The following is a 25,763-nucleotide window of genomic DNA, read 5'->3' as shown; positions in this document are numbered from 1 at the left end:
AACTAACAATTACCTCAGTTATTGTTAGTTCTTGCCATAGAAACGTATTTCTGACTTGAGCAGGTGGAAATACCAGATGCTTTACGGGCATCTTTAGATGCAACTGTGTTTACTTACTACTTTACTACACTACATGTAGTGTGTTTTGCTGTTTTTTATTTTATTTTATTTATTTTTTTTATGTCACCATAGTAATAAAGGCCTACTTTATTTGAATACATGATTCTGATGATGATTTTCAGTTTGCCCAACCCTTCCAGTTTCACACACTATTACAAGTGCCTATTTTGTAGCTAAATTAGTTAGCGTACAAGCAAATAATATAACTTAAAATTGCTCTTTTATCTATTGTCACTTTGACATGTCTAAGAAAAGTTTATTCTGCAATTAAAAAGGATTTCAGAGTATTGCTTTATTTGTGCACTTAGTTTAGTCAGGACTAAATGAGGACATTTAGCACTTAAGGTAGGCATTTGTTTTTTTTAAATACATAGATTTACAATTATTTGAGTTTAAATACAGTATTTAATGGTCATGAGCTTTAAAGTCTGCATTGCCTACTGACATGATAAAATACAATGTATGCATCACTTATATCTTCTGTATTCATTGTATCACTGATTGGATAGAAAATAAGCTGCAAAGCCTGTGTGCCATTTACACACACTCATTAATATGTGTGTTTGTGTATGAAACTGAAGCAGCTCTGCCCTGTGAGGCCTGTGCAGCTCTAAGAGTAGGGCAAAATGACTGCAGTGCAGCAGGAGAAATTACAAGACCAACAGACAGAGTTGCACTTTGTGCAAAGACAAATAAGTCAGGAAGCAGGACTGGTCCAGTCTGGAGTAGACTTCTGGTGTGTAGTTTTGCACTTACAAGTGTATTGACCACACTCTAGAGTCCTGCGGAGAGGGAGAATGGCCAAGGGGCAAAGGGGTTTCTAGAAAATGTGGTCTCATTTTGAGGAACACTAGCTCTGGTTTAATGTACTACTGGCGCTGCTTAGTTCATTGAACAGGGCTGCATGGAAGGGACAAAAGATAACATCTGCAATTATTGTACCAAACATTAAGGTTAAAAATATGTATCATTATTTCTTATTTAATCAAAATAGTCTTATTAAACTGAAACATTTTAAATTGCTATTGTGTACTCAAGTGACTGAGTTTTACACTGATGAACTAATGCAGCAATGAATCATACTTGCTTCATACAGTATGTACAATATGCAAATACTAAGTCACATGAACAGCCAGATTAAAGACATACCTGTATATAAGTCATGCAACAAAAAGGATTAACACAGTTTTCATTTGTTTTTTTCAGGTTTGTTCGAGTAGTCATTGTAAAATCCAGCTGTTTGGGAGGCACAGAACTGTGATTGTCCAGACAGTTTACCTGTGAATAGGGAGTGTTTGCTTTGATGCACCAGAGCAGCCACTCTAAACACAAAGCATCAATAGTACATCCAATCAGGTTTAATTAACTGTGGAAGCCCAAATCATAATCATTATTATTTCATTAGAAAGCACTGGGTGACGGTAATTATACTAGCAACCAGGGATGTTAATATGACAGTGATATATTGGTGATTGAACTTCTACACAGAATACCTTTAAAAACTGTAAGAATGACATGATGGATGGATGACTTTACAGTTTAGCTTGCCTACTTTTAATCATATGACTAACATTTTTCCTACCACTTGCTAAAGGATTCTTGTTGAATGAAATGATACAGCAAGCCTCTCCTTCTCTCTTCCTGTCTGCATCTGTTTTGTTGATCTTTCTGTCTGTACTGTTTGATATCTCTGTCAGCTGTTTCTTACCGTTTTTCTCTCTCAGTCACTTTCTGTCTTTTGTAACTCTTCTTTTTTCATTCTCCCTCTTGTCAATGTCTCTCCGTCAGACGGCCCAGGGTGGTGGCCATCGCACCTTACTGTATGGACATGCTGTCCTGCTGCGACACTCCTACAGTGGAATGGTCAGTGAACACACACACACACACACACACACACACACACACACACACACACACACACACACACACACACACACACACAGGCAAAGTCTAGTGCACACTGAGGCACAGTGTGCAGAGATAGATATTTGGAAGCCATTTTAAAACATTTAAGTTGGAGTACCAGGTCCCAGCCACCAAGTAGTGAATCCCCCTAAAAGCCTTGTTCACAGTAGTAACTGTTAAATAATCTAATTTTCTCTCTCTCTTTGTTTTTGTTTTCACTAGATAAGGTGTTAGAAATACTTTTGAAACTACATCTCTCCACTCCAGTGGATGTTATACGGGGAAGGTTTATTCTGTCTATTTAGATTCCACCTTATTTTCTATGTTTTATTTTAAACAGTGATATCATTTACAGTTGAATACTTTAATTAAACAGCCATATTAAACACTCTTCAGATTTTATCTGATTATAGACCATTTTTTTATCTATATATAGGTCCAATACACAGAATATACCCTTTGGTGCGTAACGTCTAATGAAGTAGAAAGGTGGATTTTTAGTCCCAGAAGCAAGATGTGCAAGACGCGTTCCATGGTTTCACAGAAGTCAAACTGCACACTGAGCTTATAAAACTCTTTCAGCAAACACACTTCCTGTGCAGGAACTGAAAAAAAGCTACTGTTTTTAAAGTCTCTCTCTGAGCGAGATTTAAATGATTGCAAACCAATGAGTGAGCTGAAAAAGAATATGTAACTGGAGTTGTAATGATTACTGGGATAGGGGTAGAAAAATCAGGACCAGCACTTGTAATATTAAAAGTTTCCAGAGAAATCAGTAGTCAGGTTAAGCGACATTGACTTACTGCACTGTAGCTGTTACTGTAGATGATCTAACTGATGAAATTAATTGTGTTTCTCTGTTTAGTACCTGTGCTGTCTGTCCACCTCCCGCTCATCCACAGATAAACTGGCTTTTGATGTTGGACTGCAGGAAGATACCACAGGTAGGAGTCAAAGTGTGTTTCAGTGTGTAATCTACAAATGACCATAATAGTAAATGTTTAAGTTTATTAATTATTCAGTATTGTATGAGATACACTAGTAATAAATGTAATTTGTTAATCACTGGCGATTAATAAAACACTCGTTAGTGGGGCACCACCTCCGTTGTTTTATCTATTTGAATAATCCGAAGGTAATTAATCAAATTCGACTGGACAAGGTTAACTTGTATCAATTCTAATCAATTTCAGATCAATTTATTCAATCTCATAAATGAATTAGTGAATTCTACACAGATCCATCGGTTCTCCACATTAAAAAGAAACTTGCACATACAACGACATACGGTTAAATAGGTTTATTTACTATAAAATAGAATTAAATGAAATGGCAATTTATATGAACAACAAAAGTTAACAGACAATGTGGAGACTATAATGATCAAATTAATGGGGTTATGTGAAGATATACGATGGTGAAGTCTTGATTCGGGTGAGGTAATTAATTAAATATTACGAGAGTAATTTTTAATATTAACGAGACCCTAATCGATTTCTCTTAAGCTAAAATTAAGAACCAGGAGCTAAAGATGACACCAACCATCTCATGTGCGCAACCAGTAGTGTGCGGGATAGCTTTGTCCTACTCTGTTTGGAGAGTGGAGGTCCGCAAATTTGGGTCTCTTCTCCGGTATTCGTAGCTTGACTGCGGGCTCGCAGTGTCGGTCCGATAGCCGGAGGGGAGCCGCTGTTCGTCCGATGTCATGGCGGGTGACGCCCTCGTTCCGATGTCGGATGAAGAGCGCAGTTCGTCTGGCACCCAGCTGATGGCAACCTTGGTCCCCTGCCCAGCGGAGTGGCACCGCTCGGGATCGTTGGGGGCTGGATGGGCCTTAGCTTGGCACAAATTCTTTCTGTCATTGCAACCCGTTTGCACGGATTGTTGAGGCAGCCAGCTACCACAAGTCTTTATCACTGATGATGGTCTTAATAAAGATGTTCGTCTTCATTGCAGAGTGGTGGTTCTTTAAGCACTGATTCGTGAATTAACTCAATTACTTGAATAAAATAACTAAGGATGACTCGCTGGCCTGGCGGATCCTCCATGGTTACTTAAGACAAGATAACTTAAACTGAATTCACTTCCACTGAATAAGGTTGTGATACTTAACAATATATTTAAAATAATCAAAAATGAAAGCACTTAGAGGATGTGCATCAATAGACTACCGCAGACTATAAAAATGAGAAAAGATGAACACGTGGTTGATTCTGCAGAGATTGCTGTCTTGGAGCTTGTTGCAAAGTAAAGAATAAAGTAAAATGTTAATTTATTTAAATTAAAGGAAAAAGTAAGAGCGTTACAAGAATAAGAGAGTTTCAAAAGAAGAGCGCAAGAGTAAGAGTAAGATTAAGAGTAAGAGAGCGAACACGAGTGGTGTCTGCCTTTTTGTTGTCCCGTCTGGTAGGCGGAACCAAAGGGTGGGCTGACAGCGTTCATGCTTTAAATGATATTATAAGTCTAAACTCGCGGACTTAATTAAACTAAACTGTCGCTTTTAATGTTTCAAGAAGTGTTTCACCTTTTACACAATTTCACCATGGCTCAATAGATGTACTTTGTCTGTCATGAAAAAGGATTATGACATGATTAAAATCACTTAACATTCAAAGGGAATCAAAACTTGATTAAAACGTAAAAGAAAACACACTTGAATATACCGTAGAACTGGTAGAATTGATCACTTATACATACCCCTCCTAGTTCTTGCTTAATACTAGGTTAAAAACAAAACATATCAGAGAAATTTACTGGTGATAACAATAAACATATTAAACAGCTCGTCCAACTGTACCAGGACTCACCATCAGGAGGCGCTGTGGCTCCACCGAACACAGGACACATTAAACATTAAAACTTGATCTCAGTCAAACCTCATCGCAGAGAAACCTGGGGAAAGTCATTTATATGACCTTCTTTCACTGTTTCCAAATATGTTAACATTAAAAAGATTAAATCTTGGTTTAATGTTTAATTAGAATTGGTCTGAAATCTGGAAGAATACAGAGACCATTTGAGTGGAATGTCCCACAGATAGTGAGACCAGATGTGTCATAAATAACAAAAGACAGGGTAAGTTTAGAACAACAAATCAGGGGGCTTCCAATGTCCTTTTTCACCCGGGAGAGTGTTTGTATATTGGAAGTCATAGAGGCAGAGAGGGTGAGAGAAAGAGACATCAGACGTCGTTACCTAATTTGCAATTAACACATCCTTGTCACAAAATAGTTCCTGTTCCTCCTGATCTAGAGAGAGTAGGTTACTCCATGCAGGACTCGGACTGACCTGTGAGGGAAGAATTCGTCTGTTTTGGAGGGGGAAGAAAGTCCGAATGGGAGTCAGGGTCGTAAATTAATTAAAAGGGTCTTCATCTGAAGGCTTTATGGTTAGAGAAAACACTGTCCTCTCTGCCAGGTGATAAGGTCGCCGACTGAAAGGCGCCTTCTTTCTGTGAATAGTCTTCTTCCAGATGGAAAGAGTTAACAAGAATAAACAGGGCCTCAATGCAATGCAGAGGCGATGGACATGTGTTCCTACAGTATAGTAGAGTTTAGATTCTCTGCCCGAGCTCGAGCCTGAACTTGACCGGGTCAGGTCAATATTTCCTGCCACTATCCTCGGGCCGGGCTGGGCTGGGCCCTTGATCAAGCATTTGTGTTTTTTTTTTTTGTTTTTTTTTTAAATCATTAGGACGCAGTTTACATGCTTCGTCCTTGTTGCGTTATTCATTAAGATAATTCAAAACAGATTTCTGTAGTTCAAACACCTCGGAATTGTAGTTGAGAACGTAAGTTATAACAGCCCACTGTAACGTAGGCTGGTGAAGGGGAAGGTGATGGTCCACTTTAGTGCGGGTATCTCTGGTTACTCAAGAGACGGCAGGCAACATGTGGGAGTTTCCGCACGGCAATTTTATTCATAATACTGACCATACCATGCAAGGTCTCTACGGCACTAGATGTTACAGGCATACATGCAAACGAACACAGGCCGAGGTTCTTGCACCAACACTTTACAAAATAAAGAAAAAATAAAATGGGGAGCCTTCGCTCTGTCGGCAGTATCCTTTCTCATGGGGAGCGGAAGTACACCTGCTCTTCTTCATCGTACAGGTTACATTACCCACTAAACAAAAGGAGGCGCCACCTAGTGGCGCTACATTGAATAACTCTGACTGTTACACCACGTATTAAAAAATTGTCAGGTTTAAATCGGGCTCGGGCTCATAATTAAAGTTAATGTGTCAGGCCGGGCCGGGCTCGGACACAACGTGCACAGGCTCGGGTAGGGTCGGGCTTGATTTTTTGGGCCCGATCTAAGCTCTACAGTATAGCCATATCAATCTTATTTGTGCAGCGCCATTGCACAACAGAAGTTATCTCAAGGCATTTTCATGTAGAGCAGATTGATTGTACTCTTCAGTTTATAGAGACAAAATATTCCCTAATGTGCAAGCAACAGCAGCAAAAAACACTCCCCTTTAATGGGAAGAAACCTCAAGCAGAATAAGCAGTGTCCCACTAAAGTATTTTTTCTTGAGGACAGTATGGGAGTGCCATGTATTTACATCAAATGGCAGTAGTAAGATGAGGCGCTGAGTGCCCGTTCTGCTGACCAATGACAACATCGAAGGAGCAGTTAATACTGCTGGTCGCTGAGTATCCATGTCTGATGTTTCCTTGCCCCCACAAAATTTTTATAAACCCACATAGACCAGTAGGTTGGTCCAATCTCCTCATGTGCTTCAGCCTTCCCTTCAGCCAGAGCAAGGGCCAGACATTTTTACATTCATTATTTGTTGATAACACAAACTATCTGACATTGCCGTATGTTGGTTTTCTGTAATTACATATATTGTGATATGAACAAAATTACAGGAATTATAACCAGAAAACTTCAACTGCTCTAATTAGGAAATCATCAATCTTTCTAACATGACGAGCTTGATTTTGTAGGGGAGAACATTTTATTAAAACAACCATAGTAGGCCCTGCTTTGTTTGATAAATTGAAGAAGAATTATTGTAATTGTTGGTTTGCTATGCTTGCAGAGTGTGCATGTCACTCAAGCAATAAACCCAAGAACTCTTAAATTGGTCTAAATTATGTAATTTTAGACAGACCTCTCTCGTAGATCAGTCATTAAAAATGAGTTTTGATTTTGTATAGAGCAACAAAAATTGTAGCATGTGTATCATAGCAACCAAAATGCTGCATCTCCAAAGCACTCTCAAATGCCTTGCTGTTGCGGTCCAGCCAAAAACATCATTGACCTGGTGTTATCATAAACTTCTGCTGTGTGGTAAACTTATTTAAACCTACAAAACTATACAAATTATCATTTTGTATAGAGAATATGTGTAATGTTTAAAACCCAACTCTGTAGTTCCTCTCAGCTCTACAAAGCTGGTCGAACTTATTGATTTGATTTTACAGCCCAAACTTCCACTGTCACTCTCATCAACAATGTATCCAGCAGCAGGCCGCTGTTTTCAGTGAAAAAAAATGTCTTTACCCTTCCTGCTTAGCACCAAAGAGAAGAGAGACACAGTTAGAGACTAGCTGGTGAACATAGTCAAGCATTTAGCAGCTAAAGAGCAGACATAAGGTTAAAGGAAAGGGAAAATGGGACTTCATCATGTGGAAACAAACGCAACCCCAAATGAAAGCCAATGTTGCTCTGTGCTCTGCTGGTGTGTACAGTGCAATGATATGCTAAAACATCATCCATATCAGCTTAATAATGCCATAATATGCTAAAAGTATGCTTGATGTTTAGTTTGTTGATTAATGCAGCTCTAGACTGGTGGAGACCCAAGTTTCCAAAGATACCAGATATGAGATGTTAAGTGTAATCATCAAGATCTTTATCTTCTGATTAAATATTTCTTCCCCAAAACTACACAGTGCACCTTTAATATTCCTGTCAGACAGTATAATGTGCTGTAAGATGATTGTTCCAACCGTAAAGTTCTTAAAGGGAAAAAAAGTGGTTAAGAAAATAATATTAGCAACAAATTTCCCATGTGTTCTAAACTTGTACTAATACCAAGTGATACATTATTAAATTGCATTAAAGAACACTTGCAGCTCATAAGGGAAAAGTTCACTTCAAAGATGAAAAAAATTATGATCATGTCACATCTTACACAATCAAATCAAGTTAACTCAAATTGGGGGCTGGTTTGAATTAGCCTGATTACATTAGATTTGAGTTCTGGTCCAGTGTGTTCTCTTTTATTCCGTCCACATCATTTCTGGAATAAAACTCTGCTATGATACTGTCCAGTTGTTTCTGTCTACAGATACAATCTGACTCCTGACCAGCTGCTTCTCCACAGGGATTTTCACTTTAGAACAAAGTCAGGACAATAAGACATTGAAAGTACACCATCTACCCTGTTTGTGTTCTTGACCTGCTTCTAAAATGATGCAAGTTACAGTACAAGCAGAACAGCTGCAAGACAAATCTAGGCTACCAAAATGGTACACAGGCTGAGGTGGTACAGCAAGGTAGTATTACAGGACTTAATATTGCTACTGTATGTCAGTCAGGGACATATTTGTGCTTTATTTTCTGAGCTATTATTTGCTTTTTGTGTTATTTTTCTTACTTTGTGTGTGTGTGTGTGTGTGTGTGTGTGTAGGCGAGGCGTGCTGGTGGACCATCCATCCAGCATCAAAGCAGCGTTCAGAGGGAGAGAAGGTTAGAGTGGGAGATGATCTAATCCTGGTCAGCGTCTCTTCTGAAAGATATTTGGTCAGTAGCAGCTGTGTGTGGGGACATGTGTGAGGAGTGGGGGGATCTTACTATCACTTTCTTTGGTTTCTTACTTTTACTCCTTCATTCCTCTGTACATTCCTTTGTAATGTTTATTCCCTTAGATTCTTAACCTCCAATCCTTCTCAGTAAGAATGTCTTACCATGAACAGAAAAATAAACAGAACTTTGTAAAGTTTGACACAAAAAATATTGAACACAACCAATCATACGCAGCAGCCAATGGCATATTCACATATAGTTATGTATCCAATGGATGAACACCATACTGTGATATGCCACACTCCACACAGCCACATTAGAGCAGTCTTCTCTTGAGTCTTAAGGACCAAATTCAGCATTAGATACATCCTTCTCCTCAGTTCAGGTATTGGATTGTTCTAAAACTATGTGATATACATATACATATATAACTCCACATACAGGCGGGTGACAAATTAAAGGAAAAACCTGAATAAATAGGAGGAGAAACATAAACATGGCTCTGTTATGCTTTTGGGGACTTTTTGCTGGCATGGTTTTGGTCCACTTGTCCTTTTAGAGGGAAGGGTCACTGCACTGCGAAATAATAGTGCTGTTCTGAGTGATCACCCTTATGCTATAATAAAACATTTCTATCCCAGTGGGAGTTGTATCTAACAGGATGACATTGCCCTCATTCATCGGCCGAATTGAATGGTTTGCTGAGTACTAAAATGATGTGAATCATATACCATGGCCTTCGCATACACCAGATCTCAACCCAATTGAACACCCACTCTCCGCCACCATCATCGAAACACCACATGAGGGAAGAATGGCATTCTATCGCTTCACTAGAGCTGCAGAATAAATGCCAAGGTGCATTGGCACTGTTCTGGAAGCACCAGTCAGGCTGACACTAAAGACACTTCCTATCTGTTCTTCCTTTAATTTGTCACTCATCTGTGTATGTGAATATATCGGTGGCTGCTGCTGATGTTTGTTTCACACTTCATTTCTGTAATGTGTTGTATGATGACCCTGATGAAGCTGACAAGTGAAAAAGAATAATCTCAGAATAAAGTTGTTCTTATTACAATACTTCTCCACTTCCTTGTAAAATAACACATTTGTTACAGCCTTGAGACTTTAATCCGTTTATCTGTACATTTTCTTGCTTGTGTCTGTTTGCGTATGCTAGACTCTTTTCAACTCAGTAATTTCACATTTAGCTGCATTTTCTTCAAGAGCCCCTCTCCTGTTCCTCTCTTTCTTTTTCCTGACTGTCCATCTTTTGACGATTCACTGTATAGAATGCAAAACCATGGATGACTGTAAGCACTGCTAATCATATACTGACCGACCAATTGCATGGTCTGATACGTTGGGAGATCTGTGCTCTCTCTGTGGTGTTCTGGTGGCAAGACCAGGCCTGCCCTTCTGAATCCTTAAATACAGGACTCAGATTCAGGAACGTCCATAGTGATTGTCTGCGTTTCATTCTGATGTGTCACAGTTTTTTCTTCATTCTCTTGTCCTGCAGCATCTGTCCTACGGTAATGGCAGTCTCCATGTAGATGCAGCTTTCCAGCAGACACTGTGGAGTGTGGCTCCCATCTGTTCTGGCAGTGAAGTAGCACAAGGTACACCTGTCTGTTTTTTGTTTCTCTGTGTTTTCTTCTTTACATCATTCTGTCTTTCTTGCTTTTTCTGATCTATTGCTTGTTGGTTGTATTATGCTTTTTGCTGTCTTTCCTGCCCACTTTGTGTAGATTCTTTTATTGTTGCATCTTGTTTTTGTGCATATTTACTTGTGAAGAAACCTGTTGGATGCACCATGTTCATAAATGTTATAATATTCAGAAGACAATGGAGGAATTGATATGCACTATTGAATGAAGAAACTGTAACTGTCTCTGGATACTTGATACTGGAAATGTCTAACCCCCTTAGAGAAAAAGTATAATGTAATGCCACTGAAAGTTGGAGTTTCTACTCTTAAACTCGACTTCATGAGGGAGCAGTTGTCTGACGTCATACAACAATGGCAGCACCTACAGGGGCGGGGTAGGATGTATTTGTAATAGGCGAGTGGAATGAAATATTTAGATATATTTTCAGGTATGAAAGTGCCATAAAATAAAATGTATGATGGCATCTGTTACCTTGTGTTGTTTTCCCTCCTCTATTTGCAAGGAGTGTTACAGTGGGGTTTTCTTTATACCCAAATGCAGAGATTGGAGACAGGTATTCAGGGAGCAAAGATTTATTTTGCAATAGTGATCTCTGGAGGGTAACGTGGATGAGCAGATGCAGATGACCAGGCTGGCAGGCAGACATGCAGGGTTTACTGGAGCCGGTGTGGAGGTACTCAGGTGAGCGGGCGAGCAGGAAGCAGAGTGGAAAGGCGCTGGAGGTTTCTGCAGACGAGCCAACAAAGACACGAGCATTAGCACAAGAGCAAATCACAGATACACAAAATACTTGATCTAGAAATAAAATGTGAGCGGAACTGAGTAGTCACCATACGGGACGGAATAATCTGGCGCCGAAGTAGTGGAGAGACCAGGGTAATATAGCCAGAGGATGATGAGCTGATGAGAGACAGGTGCGCCACTCTGCTGCTGCCGCCGCCACACCCATGGACACACACACACAGGGAAAGGAGCAGGTGAGGGAGAAGGGATGGGGAAAAGGCAAAAAACACAGAAACAGAGAAACAACCACAACCACAATCACTACTTGCCACAGTAGCACCGTGACAAAGAGGCTGCACTGCCAAGGGTTTACTCATGTGTACACTTGCCAAAGAGACAACAGTTTGTTATGTTCAGCCAATTTTTGTTAACTTTCGGCATCTTGTACCTGTAACGCTCGGAAATTGGAGATTTTTTACTAAAAAAAGCCTCTGACTTTGACTGGAATGCAGCATTATATGCAGTTTATTATCAGATGGGTTTTAGAAGTGCTAATCATTGTCATGTTTAATACCATAATTGCCCTGCTGTATTTGATCCCTGCTGACCTTCTCCCACGTCAGCACAGTCAGGCTCATCAGAAAACTCGGATGAGGTTTTAAATTAGCAAATCGTCTGCAAGGAATCATGTCTACTAATTGTGGTGAAACCACCTGTCTACTTCTCTGTAGTATGATTCATGTGTTGTCTATCACCTTCTCTTCTCTCTGTCCTTCTCCCTCTCTTCCTCTTCCATCCTCTGCACTGTTATCCCCCATGTCTTTCTCTCCCCTTTTCATTTATTTTTCCTCTTCCCTCCTTTTTGCTCTTTCTACTCTTTTTCTCCCTTTCTACTGTCTAATCTGCAGGTTTCCTGATAGGAGGGGACGTCCTGCGCCTCCTTCATGGTCACATGGACGAGTGTCTAACTGTACCATCTGGGGAGCATGGAGACGAGCAGAGGAGGTAATGTGTACTGATAATTACATCTGGCCTGCATTATAGCCTCAAAGTAGGCAGTTAAGTAAGTTTCATTTCATCTGGTCAGATATGGAGTCGTTTTTACCTGCAGTGATTCTGTGTATACATTTTTATCAGATTACACACATGTTTTTACCTGATAACTGTAAACCTTAATGCCATGTTTGATTACTGTTGTTCAGTTATTCATGGTGGTCACAGTCTGACAACTAAGCAGATGCTTCACTCATCAAATAAAAGAGAAATGGCCCACACTTCAACCCACAAAGCTTTACAGTGCTACAGGACCAAACAACAGTAATGTGGTAACTGGCAACTTATATGAAGAAAAAAATATTGCAGTCATACGTGTAATAAGTGTCTGTTATCCTGTCTGTCCTGCCGACTCTTTGTCACATTTCTGCCCGAAAAACAGCCCCTGTCCCCAGCAGCAGAGCCAGGCAGCTCCCGCAGTTGAATGGCAGTGATTATGTGACGCGATTCAGAGCAAAAAACTTTAACTCACTATGTCTTTGTCTCCTTCCACTATTGTGTTGTTGTAGTTACTGTCTCTGGCAACTTATATTGAAAAAAATCACTGTGACTGTGAGACCTCCCGACCGAGACTTCAGTGAACTTTCCCCCTAGAAAGGGGGAAACACGTTGGCACATTTTGAACGGGCACTGCACTAGTCTTAATAAAGCAACAAAAAAATGTATTAAAGGGTTGGGGTTACAATGAGATAATGTTATCACAAGTGCTTATAGATATCTTGTAATATAACTAGGGGTGTCAAATTATTGCGTTAATTGCGATTAATTAATTACAATCATATTTAGCGTGTTATGTTTTTTAATCGCGTTAATCTAATTTTTAATCTCTAACTTTACTGTTTCTGTATGCGAGTTGCCTTTTTATAAAATCTGTTTTCTATGCGTTGGGCTTCTTGTGCTTGAGTTGTTGGGGCTGGAAAACAATGGTCAGTCAGACCCCGAAGTGGACATTGATTGGCTGTCATTGTGTTTGGGATGTTTTAGCATAAGCTGATAGGCTCCCATTGTAGTTGGGAGGGCAAGGTGAGGAGCGGTGAGTAGCGGAGAGGAGACGTGAAAATGGAGGAGCATGTGAGAGTTGTCGGTCCAATGAATGGTTAATTTACATTACACAAACGCCCCGACGGCACCATTTATAAATGTAGAGTGATATGCCTTCTTTGTAAGAAGGAGTTTGCTTACCACCAAAGCAGCTCAAGTTTAGCCTACCACATCAACGCAAAGCACCCAGTCGCGAGTGCAGCCACAGCTAACGTTAGCAGCGAAAACGTTAGCAATTTAGCGAGCCATAGCAAAGCTCTTCGCCAAACTAAACTCGAGGAGAACATCCCGCGTATGAGCAAGTCTGCGACCGACAGGCTGACGATTGTTCTTGCCAAGTGGATAGCGATGAACTGCAGGCCGATAAACATAGTGGAAGACGAGGGGTTAACAGATACACAATAATGTAATGAATTTAAATGAAAATACCTCAAGTTGAGGGCTTTTCTCAGCAATTTTTTAGGTGAGATTAATAAAAAGATTAATTAGATCAATTAATGACAGATCATAATTAAATAATCTCTCAATTTTTTTAATCTCTTGACAGCACTAAATATAACATTAAATGTGTATTATTAACACTTATATAGTCTTATAATTCTTAATAAGGATCTAATGAGGGCTTATAAGGACCTTGTTACCTATTAATTTACGCTTATTACAGTGACCTAACCTTTAGAATATATACTTCAATATCAGTGTTGATCAATAAAAATGACATACTCTGAAATTGCATATAATGTAAAGCCAAAAGGTCTTTTTTTTTTTCCTTTTTCTTTTTTGACAAGGAAAACTTGTATGGATGTAACTGGTTCACATGGTACTGTAGCTGACCATCAACAATAAACTATCAATGCTCATACAGCTTTTTCCTCATGTGAGATATATAGTAGAGTAGTTTACAACTTATATCCTTCATGTCATTTGACAACCAAGACAGCTGTGTGACTTAAGAGTTGGATGAGTGAGGCATCAGAAATGGTGTGCATTGACATTATAGGACTAAACCCATTGACTTTGCATTCATTTACATTGAATGACAGTATTTTGGTGACATGAGGCGTCCGTGTTTGTTTGAGAACTTTGTGTTTTATGCGACACTATGTTGGATATATCAAAGCACGAACATTGTGTGAGTATGAACAGGACTACAATTCCCAAAATTCTTTGAGTGACATGATCCTGGAAAATAGCTCTGCTGGTCTTTATGTTGTGTTCAATACAAGTCAGAACTGAAAAAATTCTGACTTCCTACACGAAAAAAATATAATGGAATGCCACTCAAAGTTGGAGTTCCTACTTGTAAACTCGTAGTTGTCTGACATCACACAACAATGGCAGCACCCACAGGGGTAGGGTAGGTTGTATTTTTAGACTTCAGTATTTGTATTAGTCTAGTGAATGGAATATTTTGATACGTTTCCAGGTATGAAAGTGCCTTAAAATAAAATGGTCTGTTACCTGTTTTTTTTTTTGTATCTCCTTCTATTTTGTATATAAATGCAAGGAGGGTTCAAAAGCGTGTACACATGCCAAAGAGACAAATCAGAAATTGGAAATTTTAGACTTTGACTGGAATACAGAAGAAAAATAGTAAAACATCGATCAGTTTCCCAATGTCTTGGTATTAATTAATTAATTAATTAATTAATGTCACAGAGGAAGAAAGAAATCAGGAAATATTCACATTTAAGAAACTGGAGTCAGAGAATAATAATAATAAAAAAAGTTACATTGTTTCAGCTCTAGTGTATGTCACACATGTAGGTATTCTCTTAAATAAACACAGCTAAACAAAATATTTTGGCTTCATTATTCAAATCATTTTTCTTTTACAATTCTAAATCTACATGTTCCTTTACTTCAAAGTTGGCTCTCTGTCTTCCTCCAGCGTACACCATTACACAACAGTATTCAGCTTGCAGGAAGGGAAAGTAGCAGCTCCAATTACAGATGAGCTCTGCTGTGACTGAGACAAGGAGGACTATTAATAATTATAGTTTTAAAATGTTCCCAAAGTGGACAGCCATGTTGTTAAATAATGCCGATGAGAGTGTATCCCACAGACTGTCTGCTGAGATTTGTTACTGACTCATCCATGTAGCAGCATACTGTATCTACACACACGTCAAAGGCAGATGGAGTTGCTGTTGAAGAAGTGACTTCTAATGTATTATGTTACATATGGAAAAGATACCATATAATTTGTTTGAAGATGTGATTGTTTTATATTTACCCACAGGACAGTGCACTATGAGGGAGGAGCAGTGTCCAGTCATGCCAGGTCCCTGTGGAGGCTGGAGACGCTGCGTGTTGTGTGAGTACAGCATACATGTACTATACACACATAGATTCAATGACATACACCATCAGAGATGCATTTTAACAGTCAGATCACCACACACATGTATAATTCTCACAGTCAGATTTGTACTGTTTGTACAGACGTGTTATTGTGAATACAGCTCACTGCTCTCTGTTTTGTATCTTTTGTCAAGCTGTTAAGAGCTGTTGGGGATTCCTCCCAGTGTAAAGAGGTTAGCGTGAATTGGTAGCACTGTAGGCAACAGAGTGGTAGAACACATTAAAAATACTACAACTTTTACTCACGATGTGTGCATCGACACTCCCTCTTTTTGGATCTACATGACTTCCCAGTGTGGATGGCTCCCCAACGATGCTTTCCTCACCTGGATCCTCAATGCCCAGCCATATCATATCATATCTTAATGAGTGTATGTTTGCGGCTGTGTGTGCATGCCTAAGTGAGTGAGTAGGTGCGTGTGCTTGTGCGTATGTGTGTGCTTGCATGTGTGTGTGTTTGTGTGTTTGTGTGTGTGTGTGGGGGGGTGGGGTGGGGTCTTTTAACTTGTAAAGCACTTTGTGTTGCATTTCATATGTATGAAAGGTGCTATATAAATAAAATAAAGTTTAAGTTTAAGTTAAGTTTAAATGGCTTCAATATTTGCTAAGTAACAGCATTATCATGGCCTGTTAATACGTTTTAGATCTGGTTTTCAGGTTAGTAACCAGGCAGAAACTTCCCCAAGTTTGATCCTGAAAAGAACGGTCTGCTCTGTCCCTTCCTTAAGAGGGCTGCAGTGTTGAGAGTCCAGTCTACCATCTTCACAAAACAGGGGGCCTGCTGTTCCTCTGGTATTCCAACCTGAGCTCACTGAGCTTCAGGTGATTCTCGTTGCACCTTGTGATGAAGCTCTCCGTCAGTCCTCTGCACTTCTGTAAATATGGTCTCTATGTGAAGATAGCATTTTACTGTAATTTATTCACCAGAACCATTCCATTTGGCCAGAAAATACATTCAATATCTTTCTATTAAATTCCTTCAAAGTCTACACTACATATATTGTATGAAACTGGACAGAAATGGATGTAAACTGCACCTTGACTGGTTGAAGGAGGTATATCACAGTGAGGCGGTAACTGTAGTTGACCTATTTTAATAAGAAGACTACCTGTTTTCTGAACTGCTCACATCCCAAAGGACAAGTTCAACATTTTTATTTTCATAATATCATCATTATGTCTGTGCGACTAAGTATGGAGTAAGGACAGGTTTATCCAGCTAGCTTGACTTTGTCCAAATCTCAAAAAAAACAAAAAAACAACAACACCTGGGTTTCCGTTATCCGGTAACTACCGGACTTTGACGGGTAAAATCTGCCGAATGTCCAGTGAAAATATTCCCTCCGAGCACAATTTGAATTTTATAAAAATAGGCAATCACTCTGTATGTTCAGAGCTTCGGGAATATGCTGAATCAGCCATCCAAACCATTATTGGTCATTTTGGCAAAGAAATTACAAGTGAGGATGAGTCGGCTGCAGCTACAGCCCCACTCATCGATGCCACTTGTGCGCAACGAGACGCTGATGCTGTAATGACAGCGCTCCGTGGTTATGGAGGCTTGAACTTCTCAGCAGCCTGCAAAGTTCTCATCAGAGATTTCAGCTAAATCTACCCCGAGTGGGCTGAACTGGCCAAGATAGCCTGTGTGATCCCCGTCTCCAGTGTGCCAGCAGAGAGAGATTTCTCTCTGCAGAACCGCATCAAAACAGCACAGCGAAGTCGCCTGGGGGAGAACAAGGTGACAAGACTGATGCGCATTGCAAGTTGCGGAGAGACACTGCACACTTTTGATTTTAATTCAGCTGCTGCACACTTCGCTGCAGCGAAAATGCATAAAAAGTAAAAAAACAAAAACAATAAAAAAGCCTGAAACATGTCAAGGGATTTTGTTTATATAGAGTTTTTATTGCATATATATTTCAAAAGCATGTAGTGAACGGATTTTTTTTTGTTGTTATGTAAAGTTGGCAGCACACCGCGTTATTAAAATGGTATGAGCCAGTCAAGATGTGCTAATTGTTTTATCTGAGAACAGGCCTTCAGTTTCTTTATGTTCATGTCAAAAGAGCGCATTGTGCAATATTTATTTTAGAAGTTACACACGTGAGTCAATTGACGGCACTCATTTTATTTGATACAGCCTATACTTTTTAATAAAAAGGATTATAAATTGACATGCTTTGATATCATTCTTATATATCCTGCATATCATTTATCATTTTAAGCTCAATAAATTCAGATAGGTATTTGACCGGAATTTCAAACATTGTCCGGTAAATTGAAAACCTGCCGGTCACGTTGTCCGGTGCCAATTTTTTCTAGCGGAAACCCTGACCAACACCCTTAAAGGTGATTTATGATTCTAGGGGGAGGTGTATGCTACATGTTTTTGGAGAAGAACAGCCAGGCGTAGTGACTGTGTGGCTTTCTGGAGTCTTGTCATCACAGTAAGGCTGCAAGGCTTGGTAACATTGTTCCTGTAAAGAATCCAAAACAGATATATCTGGAAACACATGCTACAGCTGAACATGTGGCACAGAAGTGCTAGATAAATGCAACTGTTGAAATTGTTCAAACAAGCAGCTACTCTCTTTTGCGTTTCTTTTACTTTTCTGTTTATGTGTCAGGGCAGGTTAGGCCGGAAAAGTTTGTGGACCCAGAAGCAGACTCAGGAGCAGAATGATGGTTAGGATATTTAATAACAATTCACCAAACAAAGGCAGTTCAGGCCAGGCACAGGCCACAGAGGAAAAAGGTCAAACAAGTCCAAAAAACAGCAAAAGTACAGGCAGGGCATAGGCAAAAATCCGGTGTCAAACAGTCAGGCAAAGGGTTCAATGAACAGGCAGGGTTGAGGCAAAAATCCAGGAGTCAAAAATCAGGCAGAGATCGGTACACAAGCAGGCAGGGAGAACACAGGCAGCAGTAGGGTCTTTCGAAATGAGCCAGGCCTGCGCAGAATCGATCACCGGCGACCACCGCACGATGCATGCCGGTTAGATTTGTGTCTGACTTGATCCCGACTTGCTCTGACGTCATGCACGCGGCGGCAACGATAACCTCACGAGATCAAGGCGGGCACAGTTTTTAGAGCCAGGCGCCGCAGTTGCTCTCCACCGACTGCAAGACCTCAGGGCTTGATGGGAAACGCCTGGCTGTCGCCTGATCAAAGAGCTGATTGGCTCTTAGTTAGGACTTACAAACACTACGTTTTGTCGAAAATCCTAATTTTCTTTGTTATTGTTATATTTAATGCTAGATTATATGAGCAATGAAGGTTCAATCTGTTAACAAACACATTTTGTGTGGTTGATAATAATAATAATAATAATAATAATAATAATAAAGGTTGTTTATATAACACTTATCAAAACGAGCAATCAGTGCTTTACAAGGCAGACAAAAAGAACAAAGGATAGAATACAATGCCAGATACACACATATTCCCACATATATACTGTATATAATTACAAATATAAATACATCAATAAATAAAGATTATAAGAAACCTTTGCTGCTTGTCCTCCCCATGTGTAGCCTATATATGTAGCTGTGAGAACGTTTGGACTGTTAATTCAGTAGTTCAATTTCTTAAATTTAGGGATTGTATGATTTATAAATGACAGTGCCTTTATAGAAATCTACTTTGTAGGCAATTCTTATTCAATAAATGACTTCCAAGGGCTAACATCTGCCCAGTTGTTCTGATTCTCACCTCAATCATAACAGCGGCATCGTTAAACAAATGAAAAGTTATGATTGACAAATTTATACCACAGTCATTTTAGAAAAATCCACTTTGTATGACCTCAAAACCGTGAACCTAAAAAGTATGATCAATTCATTGGTACAAATTTTGTATTTCTATTTGTTACATTTGTGAGATTAAATGGTAAAAAATCACACCACATCCCATATGCCCATTAAGATGATCAACACAGTGTAATTTATGTGCAAAGTTGAAAAGTAGGTGGATCTCTTCTGCTTCAATTTCATCAGCGATTAAGAACGCATACACAATTTCTTCAGCCATAGCTATCCGAACGTGTTCTGCACTACAGATAGCCTACAGATGGATCTAACAGGATGTAAATATTTCTGTGACTTCCTGTATATTCTTTGACGGCGGCTGGAAACTGTCCGACTTGACTGCAGCTTTTTGTCACCGCCCCCTGCTGCTGGCGCCTGGTCTCATCCACCTTCCAGGTGAGGCGCAGTTCATCTCGAATGAGCCTAGTACAATGGGCTTGGCTAGACTAGGAAAGCAAGAAAAATGGCGACATCAAGTGGCGCAGACTTGACATTTAAATGTAAGTATTGGGTTAATACTCGGTTTTTACTCATTTGAACATCCAACGCCAGATATGTTAAACTTCAGGGGACTTGGAAAACCTCCAAATTTTAACTTTCAGTTAAAATATGTGATGCTGGTAATGCATTAGCATACGGCATAAATTAGCATTATGCCGTTGGAAGTAAAGCCTTAAAAGCCTTCACTTTCAAAATGTTAGATGTTCAGAAAACTATAAAATCCATTCAGTCAACTCTCTTTCGCGGTCCTGGGCGGCAGAAATCGTGACGTTATGGTAAGGGCGGGAACATCTGGTGACGCAACCAGGAAATACTCAGAAGGCTAGAACGTCCAATTTAACAATGGTTGACGCGGCCTTCGAAAGGTCTCTCCGAAGGACCCAGCCTTCGGAGGCCGCAAAGGCTGGGTCCTTTGAAGGATGCAGCCCCTGAATTTAGACACAGCTATTATGTACACAATAAAGGAACAGGAAACAAAGTGGTATGTTGTGCACTTTATAGGTGTCGCTTCTAGTCTTTATGCTAAGCTAGGCTAGCCACATCCTGATTTAGTGGTACTGTATTGAGTTCTTTACCTCAGTCTACTCAAAGAAAAAGCAAATAAGTGCATTTCCCAATATGATGAACTATTCCATTAATTTCCTGTTGATGCTTGAGCTTAAATATTTTTTTGACTGACTATAAGTTGAATTCTGCTTTAAATGTATTTATTTATTTATTTTTTGTTTTTCACAAGAAACACACAACATACCCATCATATTAACACTTTGCACTATACAAGCACTTCACAGCCATCTGGGCATGAAAAACAGAACCAGAACCGGCTCCCCTGGGCGGGACTGAGCTACATGCCGAAGCATCCTTGAGCAAGATGCTGAACCCCGAAATTGCTCCTGACGTGCAGCTGGCACCTTGCGAGGCAGCCTCTGTCATCAGAGGGCCCTGTGATGAGCTGGCATCTCATCCAGGGGTGTACCCTGGCCTTCGCCCATTGTAAACTGGATTTGGCCCCAGTTGCCCCGCAACCCCTCCGAAAAAGGGGGGATAAAAGCGGCAATACCCCGCGACCCAAATAGGAATAAGCGGACAAGAAAATGAAACGAAACGAAGATAAAATAATAAATCTTAAATAAAATAAAATACAAAATGTGAGTGTGGGGGGAATTTCACATGATAATACTTTAATTATAGAGCACTAGTCAGTTGAAATTGAATAAAATGTAGGAAGTGTGACCAGACCTGGTAGAATTTACCCCTACCATCATTCAATCTTGCAATAAGATCCTCAAAGGAGGCTGTGTCTGTCATCAGCTTTAGCCAGTCTGTGAAACCAGGCCTTACTTGGCTTTTCCAGTGTCTTAAAGATTATTCTTACAGCTGAGATAAACCCAGCTAGTGCCAGGGTAGATTCTGCTTTAGACACCCCTGGAGGTAAAAGGGACCTGTCTCCTAATAGACATAGCTGGGGAGACTCTGGTAATGGCGTATCTAACCATACTCCAATAGTTTTAATAATTTGTTTCCAAAAAGGAAGGACCAGAGGGCATTCCCACAGAAGGTGGAGGTAGGAGCCTGTGTCATTCATACATTTCCAACACAGATTGTCCTTCATCAACCCCATTCTATGAAGTTTGACTGGTGTATAATAATATCTCTGGATAACCTTATAGTGTGTAAAGTGTGTGTAAAGTACATCCCTCACAGGCCACCCTGCATTGAAGACCACCTCTTCCTATGCCTCCTCCTGAATGTTTGAGTTTAGGTCCCTCTCCCAGATTTGCCTTAAATGATTATAATGACCATACATACTGTCGGCCATAATTTACGCACAAGCTCAGGCAATTTGAAATAGCAGAGTAGCTTATTTCTGTCATCATCAAATGAGACCTTCAGACTCGTTACACAGCTCCTCAGTTGTAAATATTTCCAGAAGTCAGCTTTATCTAAGTTAAATTTTTGTTTGAGTTCTTCAAATGAGTGGAACAGAACACCACCATACAAGTCGCTTAACCTACTGATATTTTTGTTCAGCCAGGTTGTCCAAACAGCCATATCTTGACATATCTTAGAAAAAACATCTTAAACAAGCTGAGGTCTGGCTGCTGTTGCTTTGCTGTGTCCATGCTGTGAACATCTGTGACTCGACTGCACATGACTGTGCTGGAGTGGATGAACATTAGCCTTCAGGCTTCAAATTAAGTTTCTACATCATATTTCACATGCTTATATTTTAACCAAACTCATGTACATAATTTAGGCCTGAATTATTTTCTGGTCACTGGGAGGCAGCAGATAAATAAGTAAAGCAATAAATAAGTAAAATGATAAGTAAAAAACTAACTTGAAACATGAAATGAGCACAGACAGGTAAGTCAAGTCAAGTCACGAGTCTTAACTCCCAAGTCAAGTCTCAAGTAATTTATATTTTCTGTCAAGTTGCAAGTCATGAAAATGGTGGTTTGAGTAACACAAGTTCACATCTCTGGTTTCTGCCAATTTGGTGAAACCCAAATGTATTCAGAAACAGTGAAATAATAAGGGGTAAAACTAATTTTTTATGTAAGGCCCCTCCTGTAAGATGAGGTTTAGATTCCGTTTAGGTTGTGATTTGACGGTGCATATTGTTCAACAAATTTGCAGTTGACCGAATTATTACAGTTGCCACACAGTAAACCAGGTACTTCTGATTGTCTGGGGAAGTTTCCTGGTTTGACCAGTTGATCATCCCGCCTTGTGTGCAGAGATGATGGGTTGGTAACCATGAGCAAAGTTTATATGAACATATCCCTTAGTGTAGCTGTAAATGAACTTAATTCAGTGCATATAGTTTACATGTCAGTTTTTATAAATCACCAATACTACCCTGCATTGTTTGTGGATTTTTCTCATTTATATGTTTCTATTTAGCATGTTTCATGTCTGTGTGTGTGTTTGTTTAGTATATATGTGTCTGACTGTGTTTGTGTCCAGGTGGAGTGGGAGTCATATCCGCTGGGGACAGCCATTCAGACTGAGACATGTGACCACAGGAAAGTATCTCAGTCTGATAGAAGACAAATCTCTGCTGCTGATGGACAAAGAGAAAGCTGACGTCAAGTCTACAGCCTTCTGCTTCAGGTCTTCCAAGGTACAAAGTCAAAGTGTCCATAATACCGTCTGAATGTGTTCAAGCTACATAAACGTAGGGGAGTCTCTGTAGTACAATATGTTTTAATAGGCTAATTTGTCTGAATGGATTATCCTGATACGATACTAGACAAGGTCAAATACAAGCAAACATCACTGAGCATTAAAGGTTGTAAGGCATTACAGTGTTAACATCATGATGCTTTTTGAAACCACAGTGAATGGAGACTGTAGTATAGCCATAATCTATATATAACCGCTCATTGTCCCTTCTCTGTTCTCTGTAATCAGTAATAACTGTATTCACATAGCACATTTACTACAAAGTTACAAAGTGCTATACTGAATGAAATATTAAAATACGCAAAAATAATGACACAATATAAGAACATTAACTGTAAAACAATAAAGAACAAAAAAGTTAAAACAAAACAGATTAAAACTTAGTTAAAATTGTAAAGAACACAAAGAACACCTTGTTTCATAGAGGTGATTTAAAGGATGGTACAGATGTGGCTAGCCTGAGAGCTCATTCCTAGGGTCACTGACGGCAGTGTTCCAGTCACCCCTTTTAACAAGGCAGGTGGTTGGAACAAGCAGGAGACCTAAAGCCAGAGATCTTAGACTGAAGCTGCACTGTAACTGATACGGAAGAAATATTTATTTGCATTTCAACTATGTAACAAGAAGCCTGACCATGACCTCAAAAGTTATTTATGACTTTTTTGAAAGTGATTTTTGGTTGTTTTTGCTTGAATGTTATTCAAACAGTTTATCAATTATTAACATTGTTAGCATTTTTACCGATTAATTTTCTGTTGATCAACTAATCTTAGTAAAAGTAATATTTCATCTGATCATTTGAGCTGTGTTGTTATATTGCCACCATCAGGTGGTCAAACATGGTAACACACATAAAAAAGAGAAATAGGAAAACCTTTATTATATATATATTAAAAACATAAACTGAGGCCCTGTTTGTGGCTGCTCACAGAAATATGGTGCTATCAGACTAACAGTAACACATAACACATAGCTAACTGTCCTATTATCCAAATATGGACACAGTGTTCAGTACAGGTTCTGTTTGCTGTCTGACCTGTGTCAGCCAGTGTTGTAAATTAATGAATGCAAAAGGGATATTGGTGATCAATGTGTATACCATGTGGAAACCCTTCTAGCTCTTCTTTTATCTTTTAAATCCCAAACTTCTAAACCCAGACAGCTTGAAAATCATTGAAATCTTAATCATGAAAACTTTCAAAACAGCCAATTGTCATGTAACATTTAATCTGTTTCATCATTTCTCCCTCCTCTAGGAAAAGTTGGACCCAGGTGTGAAGAAGGAGGTGGATGGGATGGGTGTTCCTGACATTAAGTATGGCGACTCTGTGTGTTACATCCAACATGTTGACACCTGCCTGTGGCTCACCTACCAGACTATTGATGCCAAGTGTGCACGAATGGGTGGAGTACAGAGAAAGGTATCATACTACATTAAACCATACTGCATTGCTAAGAACAATTTGCAATCGGTGTTGGGTTTTCTGTATACTAAGAGGTTGAGAAACTGAGAAGAAGAGACAACAATAGTGGCAACAGATTAAGACGTTAATACCAGATCTTATGACACTTTTAAATTAAATTGTACTGCATCATTGCTTGCAATACTTTGCTATAAAGCTTTGAGTGTTTTTATAAACAGTCTATTGTACCTGTTACATGGTAGAGAAATGACACTGGCCAAAGAAGGCAAAAAAATTCTGCCAATGTCAGAAAGTTTAGGGATGAAGGCAGACCTGAGCTAACAGTGAACCAGGTCACACCTGGTGAATGTAGCATTTTGCTCATGTCAGAGGTGAACTAAAGCATAACTAAAGGTTTACCCCAACAAAACCAGCTTTATAATTATTACAATGTCTTCTGTTATGCAAAATGAAGCCAATCTCATCATAAGAAAATATATTAAAGATATAATATGTAACATTTCTGCATTAAAATGTCTAAAAAACAACTAGACGTTTGTCAGATATTGTTGACATGCGTACTTTCATTATTCCAAACAATTTTCAAACCTTAAGAATTTCAAGATAACGTGCGTTTCATTCTGGCCCTTGTTACTGTAGCAGCAGGGAGAGAGTCAGAGAGTGAGGAAGGAAGTTGGCAAATGAGACGAAACAAGACTTAACGTAATGTGAATAAGAATTTACATTACTTACATTAGTTTGTGAACATTTGATCTGATTAACATCAGATATATTTTTTTATTAGTAATGGTGGAATTTTAAGTGTGTTCACCACCACCAAAGCGAGTTTGACCACCAGATCAATTGTTTTTTCACACCCCTTGTTTTTATTTGCCACCATTTCATTTGCCCCAAAAAGCCAGTGTTTGACGACCTGAGAATGAGACTCAAAAATCACTTACTTTATTCAGAATTGCTTTAAGAGTTTGCCTACATTACATAGTTCTGCTTAATTAATACACCTTAATGCACACACACTGGCTTGCCTCTCATTTCTGTTTCTCTTACCTTTTGGTTTCTCTCTCCTAGCAACGTTATCTGCTGTCTTCATCAGCAGTAATTTCCTGTAAAGTTGCCCAAAAAACACATCTCGTGTTTAGGATTTTTTCACCCGCGATTTTGTTGTTATAACAGCACTTGAGTCACGTGTGGA

At 39.4% G+C, this 25,763-nt stretch overlaps 1 protein-coding gene across 13 annotated transcripts in view; it reads left to right on the top strand.

The window, feature by feature from the left end:
• Positions 1-25,763, top strand: part of ryr2a (ryanodine receptor 2a (cardiac)) — a 333,069-nt gene that overhangs the window by 122,720 nt on the left and 184,586 nt on the right. For all 13 annotated transcript variants that reach the window (XM_084342544.1, XM_084342552.1, XM_084342553.1 and 10 more), the window contains 8 exons: positions 1,909-1,983; positions 2,891-2,969; positions 8,675-8,787; positions 10,313-10,412; positions 12,095-12,191; positions 15,523-15,597; positions 22,929-23,085; positions 24,404-24,568. In XM_084342544.1, coding sequence (XP_084198670.1) covers positions 1,909-1,983; positions 2,891-2,969; positions 8,675-8,787; positions 10,313-10,412; positions 12,095-12,191; positions 15,523-15,597; positions 22,929-23,085; positions 24,404-24,568 — 861 coding nt within the window. The remainder of the gene's footprint in view (positions 1-1,908; positions 1,984-2,890; positions 2,970-8,674; positions 8,788-10,312; positions 10,413-12,094; positions 12,192-15,522; positions 15,598-22,928; positions 23,086-24,403; positions 24,569-25,763) is intronic.

Source organism: Pagrus pagrus (assembly GCF_965226575.1).
Source record: "Pagrus pagrus genome assembly, chromosome: 21".
In the NCBI taxonomy this organism is placed as follows: domain Eukaryota; kingdom Metazoa; phylum Chordata; class Actinopteri; order Spariformes; family Sparidae; genus Pagrus; species Pagrus pagrus.
Note: the sequence above shows the minus strand (reverse complement) of the source record. Positions and strands in the feature narration are given on the sequence as shown.